This window comes from Prionailurus viverrinus, chromosome B1 (genome assembly GCF_022837055.1).
Source record: "Prionailurus viverrinus isolate Anna chromosome B1, UM_Priviv_1.0, whole genome shotgun sequence".
Taxonomy (NCBI): domain Eukaryota; kingdom Metazoa; phylum Chordata; class Mammalia; order Carnivora; family Felidae; genus Prionailurus; species Prionailurus viverrinus.
In genome coordinates, this window is record NC_062564.1 from 132,997,369 (window position 1) to 133,013,262 (window position 15,894).

At 38.3% G+C, this 15,894-nt stretch overlaps 1 protein-coding gene and 1 long non-coding RNA gene across 4 annotated transcripts in view; one reads left to right on the forward strand and one right to left on the reverse strand.

Moving 5' to 3' along the window:
- Nucleotides 1–93: 93 nt before the first annotated feature.
- LOC125163573 (uncharacterized) lies at nt 94–15,804 on the forward strand. The gene is made up of 3 exons (XR_007151504.1): nt 94–106; nt 9,758–9,759; nt 15,611–15,804. It is a non-coding gene; the product is annotated as an uncharacterized LOC125163573 (long non-coding RNA).
- Nucleotides 3,908–15,894, reverse strand: part of HERC5 (HECT and RLD domain containing E3 ubiquitin protein ligase 5) — a 46,746-nt gene continuing 34,759 nt past the window's right edge. For 2 of the 3 annotated variants that reach the window (XM_047855512.1, XM_047855513.1), the window contains exons 17-23: nt 13,013–13,156; nt 12,270–12,436; nt 8,120–8,186; nt 7,172–7,242; nt 5,431–5,614; nt 5,241–5,343; nt 3,908–4,180 (exon numbers count right to left, since the gene is read on the reverse strand). In XM_047855512.1, coding sequence (XP_047711468.1) covers nt 3,975–4,180; nt 5,241–5,343; nt 5,431–5,614; nt 7,172–7,242; nt 8,120–8,186; nt 12,270–12,436; nt 13,013–13,156 — 942 coding nt within the window. In that variant the 3' untranslated portion in view covers nt 3,908–3,974. Of the gene's footprint in view, nt 4,181–5,240; nt 5,344–5,430; nt 5,615–7,171; nt 7,243–8,119; nt 8,187–8,728; nt 11,436–12,269; nt 12,437–13,012; nt 13,157–15,894 lie in introns of those variants that run through there. The other variant, XM_047855515.1, reaches the window with a different exon arrangement.

A 15,894-nucleotide genomic window follows, 5' to 3' on the forward strand; every position in this document is an offset into this window, starting at 1 on the left:
GGAACCTCTCTTCCCCCCAAAACTCCTGGTTGAGTGTTAAGGCATCTTCCCAGGAGGTGCAGGCCATCAGCTGAGTAAAGGTAATTATGTAACTATAAAAGACAGTGTAATGCAGATTTCCTCTTTCTGCTTAACTGATTTGCAGAGCAATTATAGAAAACAATATGTATAAATTGTATAAATTGTATTTTGGGGTCTGTCATATTTGCTATTAGCACAAAGGAAGTAGCTGGGAACAAAGCTGAACTGGAGTACAGAAATGACACCAGATGGTAACTTGAATTCACAGGAACTAATGAAAAGAACCAGAGAAAATAAAAAAGGTTAATATACTTAATTCTACAAATATATCCTTGTTCTTTCTTCTCTGTTCCTTTTAAGAGGCATTAAATTATGTAAAGTAATAATTATAACCAAGTATTGTTGTTTGTAACATGCAGACCTACTATGCATGACAATAGTCCAAAAAGGGAGAAAAAAGGAAGAGCTACCTACCTGTAATGTTTTTGTATTTCACTAGCACTCTTACCAACAGATCTGCATACATGTCAATTACATCTCAATAAAAAAAAATACCATAGGAAACAAAAACAAAAACATCTGCTGCAGATTTTAAGTATTTCTCAGGCCCTCAAACACTGCAGGTGAGAATATAAAATGATGCAGCTTCTCTGGAAAACAGTTGACAGTCCCTCAGAAAATTAAACACAGTTACCACACAACCCAGCAGTTCCACTCCTAGGTGTCTGTCTACTCAAAGGAAAGGAAAACATGGCCACACAAACTTTAGCACAAATGTTCATAGCATCATTCATAATAACCAAAAAGTGGAAAACAACACAAAGGTCCATCGATTGATGAATGGATAAATAAAATACGGTACAATCAAGTATTCATTTGGCAATAAATAGGAATGAAGTACAAATACATGCTACATGCAACATGAACTGTGAAAACATGCTAAGTGAAAGAAGCCAGTTATTAATAAACCATATACTGTTTGATTTCATTTATATGAAATGTCCATAATAGACAAATCTATAGAAACAGAAAGTAGGGGGTGCCTGAGCAGCTCAGTTGGTTAAGCGTCTGACTTCGGCTCAGGTCATGATCTCAAGGTTCATGAGTTCGAGCCCCGCGTCAGGCTCTGTGCTGACAGCTCAGAGCCTGGAGCCTGCTTCGGATTCTGTGTCTCCCTCTCTCTCTCTGCTCCTCTTCCACTCATGCTCTGTCTCTCTCTCTCTGTCTCTCAAAAACAAACTTAAAAAAAATTAAAAAAAAAAAAAAAGAAACAAAGTAGATTAGTGGTTGCATATGGCTGGGGACATTGTGAAGTTATGGTTCTTGGGTATGGAGTTTCTCTTTGGGAAGATGAAAATTCTCCAAAGTTGATTGTGGCAATGGTTGGACAATTCCATGAATATACTAAATCCATTCAGTTGTACACACAGCTGAACTAAATGCTATGTTCATTAAATATCAACAAAGCTTTACCAAATTAAAAAAAAAAAGTAATATGTATATGTCCAGCATAAGGCTAGCAGTTCCAAGTCACTTGCTGGAGGTGAAATGCTGGTAGAGGCATGGCCAAAAGTGGAAGGTAGGTCTGAAGCCTTCTAAATTTTGTCCACGGTGTTGTGCTACTTCTAGTGACCCTCTCAGATACCCTTCCTTAGGCAATCTCCAACACTTTTTAGTGTTCCTCTCTAGCAAATCATCCTGGCTTCCTATCTGTTATGGCGACTCTTGTTCACTAGCTTCCCATAACATAGCTCATGCCATGTGGTGTTGACCCCACCACCTCCAACTCTTAAGACCACTACAAGAAATACTCTTATTCTTTCACCAACTGGGACTCTTCCTCACTCCTCAGTAATTCGTTGACTTCACAATGACAGGGGATCTCACCTCCTTGGAGCCCCTTAACAAGATTATCTTCCTTGGTGTCATCTGCATCACTGGCAAGGACCATCTTTACCCATCTTGTGAATAAGATCCTTCCCATCAGCTTCCTAAGTGTGAGTTTTCCACTCTGAGAGAACAAAAAGATTTGCCATGACCTACTCTGCCTCTTCATTTTCTTCCAATCCCGCACAGTGAAGCCTCCCTGAACTTGACTCCAGATCTGTAAGATGAAAAAGAGATCTACTTCCAGACTTGGTGGTTGTTTTAAGGGAGGTAGAAAATATGAAATTACCTAGCACACTCAAACACTGTGGCAAGATTCTCACTACTGTGTGTAGTTGTGGGGAGACAAGCCTGTCTCCTTTTGCCAGTTTCCCCCCTTAGTAAAATGCTCCATTTGCAGGCAATTACGATCTGCATATGCCACTAGATGGCATTTTCAGCTAACTCATATGGGGGACCAATGGCAACTAAGCACTGGGAAGGAACCAGAATGAGTATTGCACCTAGAAAGAGGATTGCACTTGTGAAATGCTGAGCTAGGAAGCCATATTCTACATTTATTAGCGTGGCATCTACTAGGTAGCCATAATAAAGTAAGTGAATCCTGAGAAACAAGTGGGAAGAACCCAGAGTTGGAGGAGAGGAGGTGAGGAAGAGTGGGGGATGGGGGTGGGATGAGAAGTTTCCAGGCAGAAGAAAATGCTTGAATAAAAACAGGAGAGACTGGCCTTCTCAGCAAACTGAAGTTACAAATAACTGGAATGAAGTATACTATGTATGCAGGGCGATGATAGGAGCCAAGGCCAATGGTGGGAGCCAAGGCTGGGGTGGGAGCCAGGCAGGTCAGGAAGGACTTGGGAGCTATATAGTAACAAAGTTAATGAAATTTGACTTTACTGTCAGATTTTCAAATCATTTTGATTTGTACAGTTCTATCACACTCTGGCTCTTCTTCCCAGAAAAAGAAAGAAAGCACAATTACAGGGAGTTGGAAGGTTATGGGCCTGTCAGCGCCAAGTGCTCATATTTGCACTAATACGGTAGCCACCAATCCCATGTAGATACCCATCACTTGAAATTAATTTTAATTAAATAGCCATGTATTGGACAGCACAGCTCAAGTGTTCTTCCCACCACTGCCAATTAAAGTTTTCTCTCTTCAAAATTCTTTGAAGACTAAACTTTATGGCATACATTTACCTTATTAAATAGCACAGATTGGGGGTGTGGTTTCCCAGCCTCACAGAAAGTTCTTTGGGGCACTGTTGATCTAGACACAAGAACTAAAATTGTCAAGACCTGACTGGTTACTGAATGTGTGTTGTGAAGAGGAAGGAGGAGGACTGAAGGCTTCTGCCGGGCAATACTGGAGGTACCACTCTAAGCTGTGCAACACAGGAAAAATGATCATTTTCTTCTTAAACATGAAGTTAAGGAGCCAAGGGACATGCAGGGAGACACAGACAGAAAAATGGCTGTAGTGCTGGAATCCACCAGTTCCTGTAGGTCAGAGAGAGATGTGGGCACCATCAACACACAAGACGTAACCAAAGCTGTGGAGTGTATGGGAGTGTGTGCAGTGACGACATGGGCTTGCACGAGCACTGGAGGTCAGGGGAGTGTAATAAATGCATGTAGAAGGAATGAAAAGCAGCCAAGAAAAAGAGTCACAGTCTAGCAGTTCATGACAGTTTTGAGGAGAAAGTAGTCAATGGTTTCAAATGCAATATAGAAGATTTAGGACAGAAATGGGCAATTTTGTTGACATTTTCAACAAGAAAGTCATTTGTATCTTTTATTAGAACAGTGGGAGTAGGAGAAGCACCACTTCAGCCAAGACGGGAGAGAAAAACAAAATTCTGTCTTCTTTAATGCACTGTGTTTTAGGGTCACCTTGTTGCAACAGCCTCACCTATATCATTATTAATATGTCTCACATGCAGAACCATAATTCTAAAAGAGCGGCTAAACACAATGAATACTCAACAGGGCTTTTACGTTAATTTGAGTTCTTAATTTTATTTTTGAAAATATTTCCCTGAAGGGGTAAACAAGGTGAGGTAGGATCAGCCAAATCCTCTGCTGTTGTTGATAGCAACTTGAAGCGCTTCTTCTACTCTTTCCATCGTAGAGTATTTAGGAAGGTAGAGGACACTAATACATGTCTGTGCTCTTATGGGATCTTTTTCATTCACATTTTCAGGACAGCAAAATGTTATTTTCATGTTCTTTAAACCTTTTACTTGAATTCTGTCAGTTCCTGTAAGAAACACTAGAAAAAAGAATAATATTGAGTGATCTGCTTTCCAGAGACCAAGGTTTATGGGGAGAAAAAATATATCTATTTATTGAAAAACATTTACTAAGGGCCCATGTGCAGAGTTCTGCATCAGCAACTGTCTTCAGGCGCTCAATAGTCTGGCTGGAAATATAATATTCTTATGCAGAAAAAGACAAATAGCAAAAGAAAACTAAAAGGGTGGAAGACAGCCAAACAAGGTGCCATGGAATAAAATGTTTCCTGAGGGAAACTGCTGTGTGTGGTTCAAGCAGGGACAGACAAGACAATCAGGCTGGGATGACTGGGGAGACTTCAGAGAGCTCGGAATTGAGATGGACCTTTAAGGAGGGGAAGGCTTATAGCAGCAACCAGGAGGTGGGTGAAGGTTCAAGGCAGGGCAAGGAGCTTCAGAGAAAACCTGGAGGAGGGAGAGTACAAAGGGAGCTTAAGAATGTAGAGACCATGGAACTGTTTGGCTGGAACAAAAACTTCTTGTAAGAGGTAAGATTGGAAAGTTAGGCTGGGTTTCTGGAGAAGTCTGAGTGCCTTCCAACATACATGTTATCTATAAAAATAAGAACAAAAAGATAAATGTTTCTCAAAAACAAGTATGGAAATTTTGTAAGAAAATTAGAGGGAAAAAGTCATTAAGCAAAGTTGTAGAAAAACAACCGAATAAGCATGAAACTGAGATCAAAATGTGGAAGGTGAGGTAAAAAGGCTTGGAGACAATGACATCGTAAAACTTGGTTAATCCCACAAAGCCTGAATAACTGAGTCACAAGTACAGAAAGCAGAAGAAATATCTAACTTGGATGGAGAACTGAAGAAACATTTGAAAGCAATAGGCAGGGTTGAAATCACAGGGAAAAAGTCCCATATTAACATTTATTTTTTTGATGTCAGGACAGCCTGGCCTAGAGAACATCCAACTGGACTAGGAATGGCTCTTATACTAGGATTTGTTGCAAATGGTGCCTATGACAAACAAGGTTTGCTTAGCCCAAAGAAAAGACATAAGATATAGATCTACTCCTGATGTAATACCTACCGAGGAATTTTTTCTTTTCCTCCAAAGTCAATTTGTGTAAAGCCTTCCAAAACATCACTATGGTAGGATGTGAATTGTCGTATCCTTCTTCATATTGTGCATTCTAGAGAAAAAAAAAGTGCAAAAAAAGAGTACTCAGGAAATAGGAAAAAGAAATTTAAATTCAAACTTCTAGGCCTTTATGATCTACCTTTTCAAATGTTTCCCAGTCATAATCTGTATTCCCAACTATCACATCCTTCAGTTCTTCCGGATGGAAAAATTCAATGATATCCTTCTCACACACTTTGTAAAATCCTCTTTGGAATTCTTCATAAACTGCCTTCACAGAGATGTTGAAGATGTAATTGACACACTTGGAAACATAGTCTCTCCTTTAATAAAACAAAAAAATGATTTCAGCTTACAGCAATACCCTGAACAAAAGTGGTGGGGGGCGGGGAAAGTGGGAAGAAACCCTAACAATACAGTGCTTACCATGTACATATAGCTATTTTTCATATATTATCTAATTTAATCTTCAAACACTCTCAGAGCAGATTGTTAGGACATTTTAGTAAAAATACTCACACACTGAAGGTACATATTTGCTCAAGGTCACACAGTTCAGAGAAATGACACAGATTAGAACAGAAAAAGTATGGAAGAATAACACCCAACCTGCTAATGCTTTAGGGGAATGGGCTTAGAAGATGGGGGAAATTTCCTATTTTATTTTATGGTCTTCTGTGCTGTCTGAATTTATGCTAGTGAGTAACTACTATTAGTATTTGTGGTTAAATACAAATAAAGAGGGGGATTTCTGCTTCTAGCTTCAATGGGGTAGCTTATAGCAAATTACTCCCAGTGAGAAGAACTAGAAAAATCCAGATAATACACAAAAACGCATCTAGCTCCAGGCTTCCAAATGTGAGTCAAGACTCAAGAGGCCTCTTCATGAAGACAGAAGGAAAGCCCTCTGAACTGAGTCCCACATTTTTCCCTTTTGGCCATTTGCTAACACAGGCAAAGGGATCAGGCAAAAAGTAGTTAAGAGGCAGAGAACTTTCTTATGTCTATCAATAATACCACGGATAAATTGAGAGTACTCATAAAATATATTATAGAACTGGAAATCTTCTATTTCTTGATCTGTATACTTACGTACTTTTCTGTATGTTCTACTTTAATACAAAGTTCTCTTTTAAAGATAAAGATTAAAAGATTAAAGAAAACTAGGGGTGCCTGGGTGGCTCAGTTGGATAAGCATCCGACTTTGGCTCCCATCATGATTACATAGTTCGTGGGTTTGAGTCCCACGTCAGGCTCTGTGCTGACAGCTCAGAGCCTGGATCCTGCTTCCGATTCTGTGTATCCCTTTCTCTCTCTCTCTGCCCCTCTCCCACTTGTACTCTGTAAAAAAAAAGATTAAAGAAAACTAGTTGGCTTACACCATAATGCTCACTTGGCGGTATCCCTCTGCCTCTCTGACCAACTATCAACGGAACATTCTATAATCCCAAACTGTGGCTTTAAAATAGCATCCTATGAGGTGTTGAAAACTCAAGATACCACCGTAATATCTAATAATATTAACAGATACTAAGTACTGCTCCAGACCAGGCACCACTGTAGACCACTCTAGGTACCAGATATACAAGGATGAACATGACTAGTGCCTACCTTCATGGAGCTCATGGTAGTGGGGGAAATACAGATAGTAAACAAATAAACCCAAAAGGTAGGTAATAGTGATACGAAAAGAAAAAGTAGAGACAAAAGATAAGGGAAGGCCTCTCTGAGAAAGCCATTTCATTCCTTACCAGAATATAAACTCCAGGAGACACACACATACACACAACACACACCAACTCTCTGCCTTATTAAAAAATGATAAATTTGGAATGGAAAATTATATAAACAAAACAAGTATTTCACTTCTCTGTACCTACTTGTTAGTCTGGTCAACAATTATGCATCTTCCATTAGGAATTAAGTCTACATCATTTTTGTCCCAGTGCACCTGTAATCACAAATAAACTCAGATATCTCCAAAAGAATCCTAAACAATCTATTATCAATAAAAATACTTTGAAACATACCTCTTTTCCTTAATATCTTGTAAAACTATGTATTTTAGTCATAAAAACTAGCAAGGTATGAATACATGAAAAATTATCTTTATCATGAAGAATGAAAAACAAATTTTTATAGAATCATCTATTTTAGCTTATCATACTGAAAAAAAACTGGCAAATTGCCGTATCTCAGTAATCATTTTATGTAGTAGAGATCTACGTGGTAGATTTGCAAACATGGCCACAAATTCTTCCCAGCCTGGTACTCAAGCCTCTTTGCAGTGTGACTTTGCAATACTCCCTGCCCACCTCGATCAAGAGAAGTTTTTATCTTCAGCTCTTGAAGCTGGGTGTGGCCATGTGAGGTACTCTGGCCAATGGGATCTGACAGAAGTAAAAGCTTAAAAAGAAGCTTGTATGTTGAGGCTTGCACCTCTTTGTAATCCTGAGACAATTCTGTAAGGATACCTCAACCAGCCTACTGGGGAATAAGAAACCCCTAGAACAGAAAAGCTGTTCCAGCCCATACCCCACAAACCAGCCAACAACTAGGTATTCAAGCCAAGGCCAGTGTGAACCATCCAGCTCAGCAGTCAATTCACTCCAGAAATTCAATGAATTGTTTGTTTTAAGCCACTAAATTTAGCTGTTGTTTGTTACATAGTAAAATCTAACTGATATGCCCAGGTCATAAAAAATGAGGAAAAAAAACCCTTCTGCACTAATTCAGAAGTCTGTTATTTTGTTAAAGAGTGACATGCCTAGATAAATATGTAAAAGGGTAATCAGATTAAATGAAGCCAATTCTTACAGTTTACTCACATTAAAATATATATAAAATACTTCTCCAAAGTCATCACCTTCATCATCCAGAAGTGTTTGCAAACTCCTAAAGAACAAATAATTTTGTTATTTAAAAGTCAATAATCAATCACTAGATAGATCATCTAAAATAAAGGTCAAGTGCATGACTATTCGGAAGGTGGGAGGTCAGGGAGTTAGTTAATTAACACTGCCCATTTCTCTGTGTACTGATAGCCAGACACCAACTACAAGTGTGAAGTTTATGAGTATTTGCAATTCTGTAAATTCTCTTCCTTCCATCCTTACCTCCTTTACCCAGTGATTGTAGGTTTCTATTTAGAGGATTGATAATGTATTTTTTTAAGGGAAAGTCTATTTTTATTTTTTTTTAATGTTTATTTATTTTTGAGAGAGAGCATGCACATGTGAGCAGGGAAGGGGCAGAGAAAGAGGGAGACAGAAAATCTCAAGCAGGCTCCGCCACCATCAGCACAGAGCCCAATGTGGGGATCGGATCCACCATGAGATCATGACTTCAGCTGAAATCAAGAGCCAGACGCCCAAACTACTGAGCCACCCAGGTGCCCCAGAGCTGATCATGTATGTAACTGATACCCAAATTCATTCAAATCAGTGTTATCTTTACTTAAAATCTGAACTTCACTTACAGAATAAATACCCTCTTTCTAAATATCAGGGATCACTTAGGGAATCTGAGGTATGAGAAGGTCACAGAATGTTCTCTGCATCTACTGTCCCAATATCATCAAGCTTAAGACAGACATGAATTTGATCACCTTAACTGTTTCAAGGCATCTGTGTGAATATAGGTTATATTAGGATGGATAGCAGCCAGTCTTTTTGTGTCTCCATCCTCTCTTGTCCTATGGTACCTCACACATATTTTTAAAGTTGTATATCTCATCATATTTACTCATTCACTCATTTATTCATTCAACTAACATTTACTAAGCACCCAATGTAGCAGGCATAAGGGATGTAAAGTTCAGACATTACTGTCAATGAACCCTGAGACTAGCAGTAGTAGGTAAGATATGCTGATGAAAGCCTCCTCTACAGTACACTGTTTATGAATACCAAGGAAGCTGCCTCCAAAAATAAAACTAAAATAGTGCTAATATCTTATACCTACTTATATGGGATACCTCCCCTATCCCATTTTTCTACCACCCCCAAACTGGGTTACAAATACCAGTTTGCAGGGTGCCGTTTCCCCTTTTGTTAAGGGATCTCATGAAGAACAGATAAATTCTTTCATCTTATTGAAGTTACACCTATTAATCTTTCCTTTAATGTTAGTACTTTTTATTTTTATGTCTTAATTAAAACTGCAATGGTGAGAAAGAGATCTGTCCATATTTTCAACATGTTTGCATTTAATATTTAAGTCCTTCATCCACACGAAGTTGATTTTTGTACATGGCATAAGGTTACCAGCTCTCATTTTTTCCCATATGCTTGAACTGACGATACTCCTGTTCCCATTAATCTGGTATGCTACCTCTAACAAGTTCCATAGGTGCATGGGTCAGTTTCTGACCTGCACTCCTACTGTGCTGTCCTAATACAGCTTTCTAAAAATCCTTAATATCTGGTAGGCCAAGTTCCCTATCCCTATTCACCTTTTTCTGCTAGCGGTTCTTGGCCTTCTGCTCATCCATATACATGTTATAATCAGTTTGTGAAATTTCATGGAAAGCCTGCTGAGATTAAAACTGGAGTTTCACTGAATACCAAGATCAGTGGCTTTCCATGTGTGACCCAGACCAGAAACTTCTGGAAATCTCTAAGGACTTCACAAGTGACCTATGAGGTCAAAACTATTTTCATAATCATACCAAAATATTACTCACTTTTTTCACATTCTGTCTTAAGTATAGAAGGCAGTTTTCCAGAGGCTATATTATGTGATAGCTAATAGAATGAATGTTTATGTATCTTCTATTTAAAACATTTATCACCTTTAATTTCTAATACTGTAAATACTGACAAATACAAACAACATAAGGATAAGCTCTTTGGGGTCTTCAATACTTTTTAAGTCTTTAGACCTAAAAGTGTGAAAAACATGCATACCGATATAATGATCTTTACATGTACTAATGTTGATGTGTTTTAAGTTTATTAAGTCTTCTTAGGCATTAGTATTATTACATCATTTTCATTGTTCTAGGAAAAAATAATACATTTATTTCCTCCTCTCCAAATCTTGTACTTTTGATACTTTTTCCTTATCAATAGTATAATTAGTATAGTGATTAACAGTTGGATGACGGGAGCACTTGAGTGGCTCAATTGGTTAAGTGTCCTACTCTTCGTTTTGGCTCAGGTCATGATCTCACAGTCCATGAGTTTGAGCCCTGCATCAGGCTCTGCTCTGATGGCATGGAGCCTGCTTGGGATTCTTCTCTCCCTCTCTCTGTGCCCCTCCCTGGCTTGTGACCGTGTGCTCTCTCTCTCAAAAATAAATAACAAATATTAAAAAAAAAATTTTTTTTTTAAAGTTGGATGCTGGAGATAGACTATGTTCAATTTCATGGTTTTGTCACTATGGAGTCTGGGACAAGTTACCTAACCTGTCTGTTTCAGTTTCCTCATCTGTGAAATGGGGATACTAACAATGATAGGACCATACTACTATTCTCATTCTTTTGAAAATCTACATAGGATTCCATTGCATAAATAAGTCAAAAATACAGAATTCCTTTACTGAAAAACATTCAGGTATTCCACGCATTATGGACTATGTAATACAATACACATTTGTATGGAAAAATCCTTGCATGGTTGTATTATTTCTGAAAGTAAAATGCCTAGAAGTACAACTGCTAAGTCAAAGAGGCAAACACATTTTTGATTCAGATTAAGTACTACCATACTGTTCTCTGAAAAGGAACCACCAATTTACATGTCCGCTATTAATACCTGAAATTAGAACAAACCTTTTCCCAAATCCTCACAAACACTATACAGCATCAGTATTTCAATCTGTCAGTCTAAAGCACAAATTAGCCTCTGATTTCAATCTGTATTCTAGGATGACTGGGGAGATTAAGCCATTCTAAATTTTTTTTGTGTGGGTTGTCTTCTTGTATACTTTGCCAATTTTTCTTATGGATGTATAGGAACACTTTATACAGCAGGGCTATTACCCCTTTCTCTTACCAGTATTTTTTTGTGAGGTGGTAGCTTGGCTTTTTAACTTAGAAATAAGTTTTCACTTTAAAGGTGATGATATGAAATGAGATTTAAAATAAACATCACTTGCAGATTTCGCACCATGGTATAACTTATGCTCTGTCCATGACTGTTTCTACACAAGTAAAATGCAAAGATTAATGCAAGCACTGAGGAGAGGAGGAAAATCAACTTGTCTTCATTTTAGAAAGTTCAATTATTATCCAACAATTCTTTCCAAAATTAAAATTGATTTAAAGTATCTACAATGGGGGTGCCTGGGTGGCTCAGCTAGTGGAATGTCCTGGGACTGAGCCCACACTGGGCTCTATGCAGTGTGGAGCTTGCTTGGGGTTCTCTCTCCCTCTCTTTCTCTCTGCCCCTTGCCTGCTCTTGCTCTCTCTGTCTCAAAAAAAAAAAAGTACCTACAATGTTGAACATGAAAATACTATTAGGATGTGTGTGTTTAAATATTTACAGGAACACCTTGGAGATACTGTAGTTTGGTTCAAGACCACCATAATAAAGCAGTTATCCCAACAGAGTAAGTCAAAAGGATTATTTGTTTTCTCAGTGCATATAAAAGTTATGTTTGTACATATACTGTATTCTATTAAGTATTCAATAGCATTATATCTAAAAAAACAATGTGCATACCTTAATTTAAAAATACTTTATTGGTAAAAGTATAACTATCCTCTGAGTTCTCATCAAGTTTTAGTTACTGATCACACATCACCATAACAAATATAATGGAAAATATTGAAATACTACGAACATTACCAAAATGTGACACAGAGACACAAAGTCAGCAAATGCTGTTGGAAAAATGCCTTGACATGGGTTGCCACAAACCTTCAATTTGTAAAAAAATGCTACTAACTGTGAAGCACAACAAAATAGTAAAAGGTATGCCTATATCTGAATATATATTATATGGAGTTCTAGAAAAAGAACTATGTTTACTTACTTTCCCAAAACAGGGCTAAGTTCTTTTAAGTCTTCCAGTGATGGCGCCTGGTTCAACAGTTTCTTAAACAGGGCCAGTGGAAAAGGGATGTTGGCAACATTGAAATTGAACAGAGAAAGTCCACACAGAACCCCAAAGAAGAAATATCTCTTCTTCTCAAATTTAGGCTGCAAAGAGAAAAAAACAAAAAACAAAAAACCTAATGTGTTATAATTTTTACAAGTAAAACAAAATTTTTATATTAGGTACACCTTTTCACCCTTTCACAAAATCAAATCACAAATTAAAATAAAAAAACTTGTCGTAAGAATATTTAGAGTTTATGTATAGTCATTAAGTCAATTTCAATCTCTGCCACAGGAACAGAAATAGAATTATACAAACTGAAGTTTTCTCAATTTCTTTTCACAGCCATTGCCTTCAAATTCATTGGGAAAAATAGATCTGAACAAAAAAAAAAAGAATGCCTGAGAAAGGAAGGGTTCTTTTTTATCTATACATTCTATAAATGGTTAATAACAAATACTGCTTAAATTTTCCTATGTAGTCAGAAATAGGAACCCAGCGAAAAAGAGACTCTATTTTAAAGAAAATCATCACCTTATTAAAATTGAAGATTATCTCCATAATTCTATGTACCAGTAATTCCTCTCCTAAAATGAAACAGTCTAGACAACCTAATTTTCAATGGTATGTGACATGCATTTGCTTTCATGATAACCATAAGCAAAGAGAAGACTTACCCTGACAGGAAACCACATGTAGGAAGCCTCCTCAGGATATGTGAACATCCCATATTCTGGACGGGTCATCTCCTCAAACAGACAGTGGAAAAATTCTACCTTGACTCCTCCAGAGTCAAGCCCAATTTCTCCACTAAATGAAACCTGAGGAAACAGAACAAGTAACACATCACTTCCAGGGCTCTATATTGCTATGTATTAAAGCTCATTTAATAACAGTTACAGTAAGGGGTGTCCGACTGTTCAGCTGGAAGAGATTGTGACTCTTGATCTTGGGGTCCTGAGTTTAAGCCTCTTATTGGGTACAGAGACTGCTTTATAAAACTTAAAAAAAAAAAGCTACAGTGAACATGATCTGTAGACCCAAGTATTTGGTGAACAACATGGTATTACCATATTTAATCTTCCCATTAATTCTATGAGGTGATAAAGCTTCAAGAATTTATTTATTTATTTATTTTTCCTCTTGGTACTTTTTTTTTTCAATATATGAAATTTATTGTCAAATTGGTTTCCATACAACACCCAGTGCTCATCCCAAAAGGTGCCCTCCTCAATACCCATCACCCACCCTCCCCTCCCTCCCACCCCCCATCAACCCTCAGTTTGTTCTCAGTTTTTAACAGTCTCTTATGCTTTGGCTCTCTCCCACTCTAACCTCTTTTTTTTTTTTTCCTTCCCCTCCCCCATGGGTTTCTGTTAAGTTTCTCAGGATCCACATAAGAGTGAAACCATATGGTATCTGCCTTTCTCTGTATGGCTTATTTCACTTAGCATCACACTCTCCAGTTCCATCCACGTTGCTACAAAGGGCCATATTTCGTTCTTTCTCATTGCCATGTAGTACTCCATTGTGTATATAAACCACAATTTCTTTATCCATTCATCAGTTGATGGACATTTAGGCTCTTTCCATAATTTGGCTATTGTTGAGAGTTAAAGCTTCAAGAATTTAAATAACTTCCCCAACGTGACACACGGCTAAGAGGTGCAGCCTCCATTTAATCCTGGGTCTGTCAAGTCTCAGAGCCAGCATTCTTTAGCTACTAATCTCACCTCAATGGGCATCATTATTATGTAATAAAGTATCTCGAGCATAATGAAAAAAACAAAGAAATAAAAAAATTTTCAAAAAACTGAAAAACCAGAGCACACATAAGATATTTATTGGCTTGGTTGTTTACTCCCTGAGAAGGCACCTGTTGACACCAATTCCTCCCTAGGATGATTCTGTCATAACCCTCCTTTACTTCTCCGATTACTCGCTCATTCCTGCCTTTCCTTCTTGGAATCCCTCACTTTGGTGTACAAATGTGGTAAGGTCTCCCTTATTCTTAAAAGAAGAAGAAAAATCTCAACATTCCTTGTCTTCAATATAGACAATCCTGGCTTCTACGGTTGCTAAATTCTGGAGAATTGTGTACACCAGCTTCCAAACCTATTTCTCTGCTTAAATGCTCTCTCCAAGAGGACCTGGAACCTGTGAACCCCCAATTCCAGGGACTTGTTCTCATGTCTCCTCTCCTTGATTTTATGAACTCATTTTACCCTACTGATCACCTCTTCTTTCTTCATACCCTCTCCTCCCTTGCTTTCTCTTAAAAAGCATTAATTGGGTTTTTACTTCTCTCTTCTTTTTCCTGCTGCTTTAACACCAGAAATGCCTGTGGTTCTGTGCTATTTCTGTTCTTTTTGCTCTTTCCCTGGATGTTTGATTTCTCTTTAAAACTTCACATATCACTTACAGGCATTTAACCTTCAAATCCACTCTCATCCTATCTTCTCTCCTGACTGACACACACTCCTATCTGAAGGCCTGCTTAACATTTCTGTCAGGATATTCCACTGGCACTTCACCCACAGCTTTTACTGGTTTGTTTGGATGAATGTCTCTTCCATTTTCTAGAGATCCAAGTTTTAAAACCTCAGTGAGTTATTTAAAATCTGTGTAAGGCCAGGTATCAAATCCTCTGCTCCCTCCTGTGGACAAGCTCCTTAATGTCACAAAGCCTCTGTTTTCTCCTTAAGATTCTCGGAAAGATTAAATAGGATAACATACAAAATGCCTCACACAGTCTGGAAAGTGGTCGCTGCTGATCAAATGTTACCTAAGTTTTTTAAATGTATGAAATATGGGGCGCCTGGGTGGCTCAGTCGGTTTAGCGTCTGACTTCAGCTCACGTCATGATCTCACGGTCTGTGGGTTCAAGCCCCGTGTTGGGCTCTGTGCTGACAGCTTGGAGCCTAGAGCCTGCTTCAGATTCTGTGTCTCCCTCTCTTTCTGCCCCTCCCCTGCTCATGCTCTGTCTCTCTGTCTCAAAAATAAATAAAAATATTTAAAAAACAAATAAATAAAATGGATGAAATATAAAAGTGGAACTTAAATAATTCTGTGGACTGGCTGGCTGGCACAGGTAAAATTCGCATAATGAGTCTTAGATTTTTTTTAACGATCTATGTGGAAAATATGTGGAAGCAGTTCCTCTCAGGCGAGGCGGGGGGGTTGGGGGGGTGGGGTGGGAAGTGCAGTGACAGGGGGAGCGTGGGGCTGCCTTGTGACCTGGCTGCATTCCCCCTTTTCCTCACAGCTGCCCAAAGATAACAAGAAGAAAGATGCTGGAAAGCCAGCCAAAAAAAGACAAAGACCCAGTGAACAAATATGGGGCAAGGCCAAAAAGAAGAAGTGGCCCAAAGGCAAAGTTCAGGACAAGCTCAATAACCTGGTCTTGTCTGACAAAGCAAGTTCCCAACTATAAGCTTCTAACTCCAGCTGTCGTCTCTGAGAGACTGAAGATTCAAGGACCTCTGGTCAGGGAAGCCCTTTAGGAGCTCCTTTGTAAAGGAGTTTATTAAATAAAAATAAAAATAAAGTAATTTCTTCT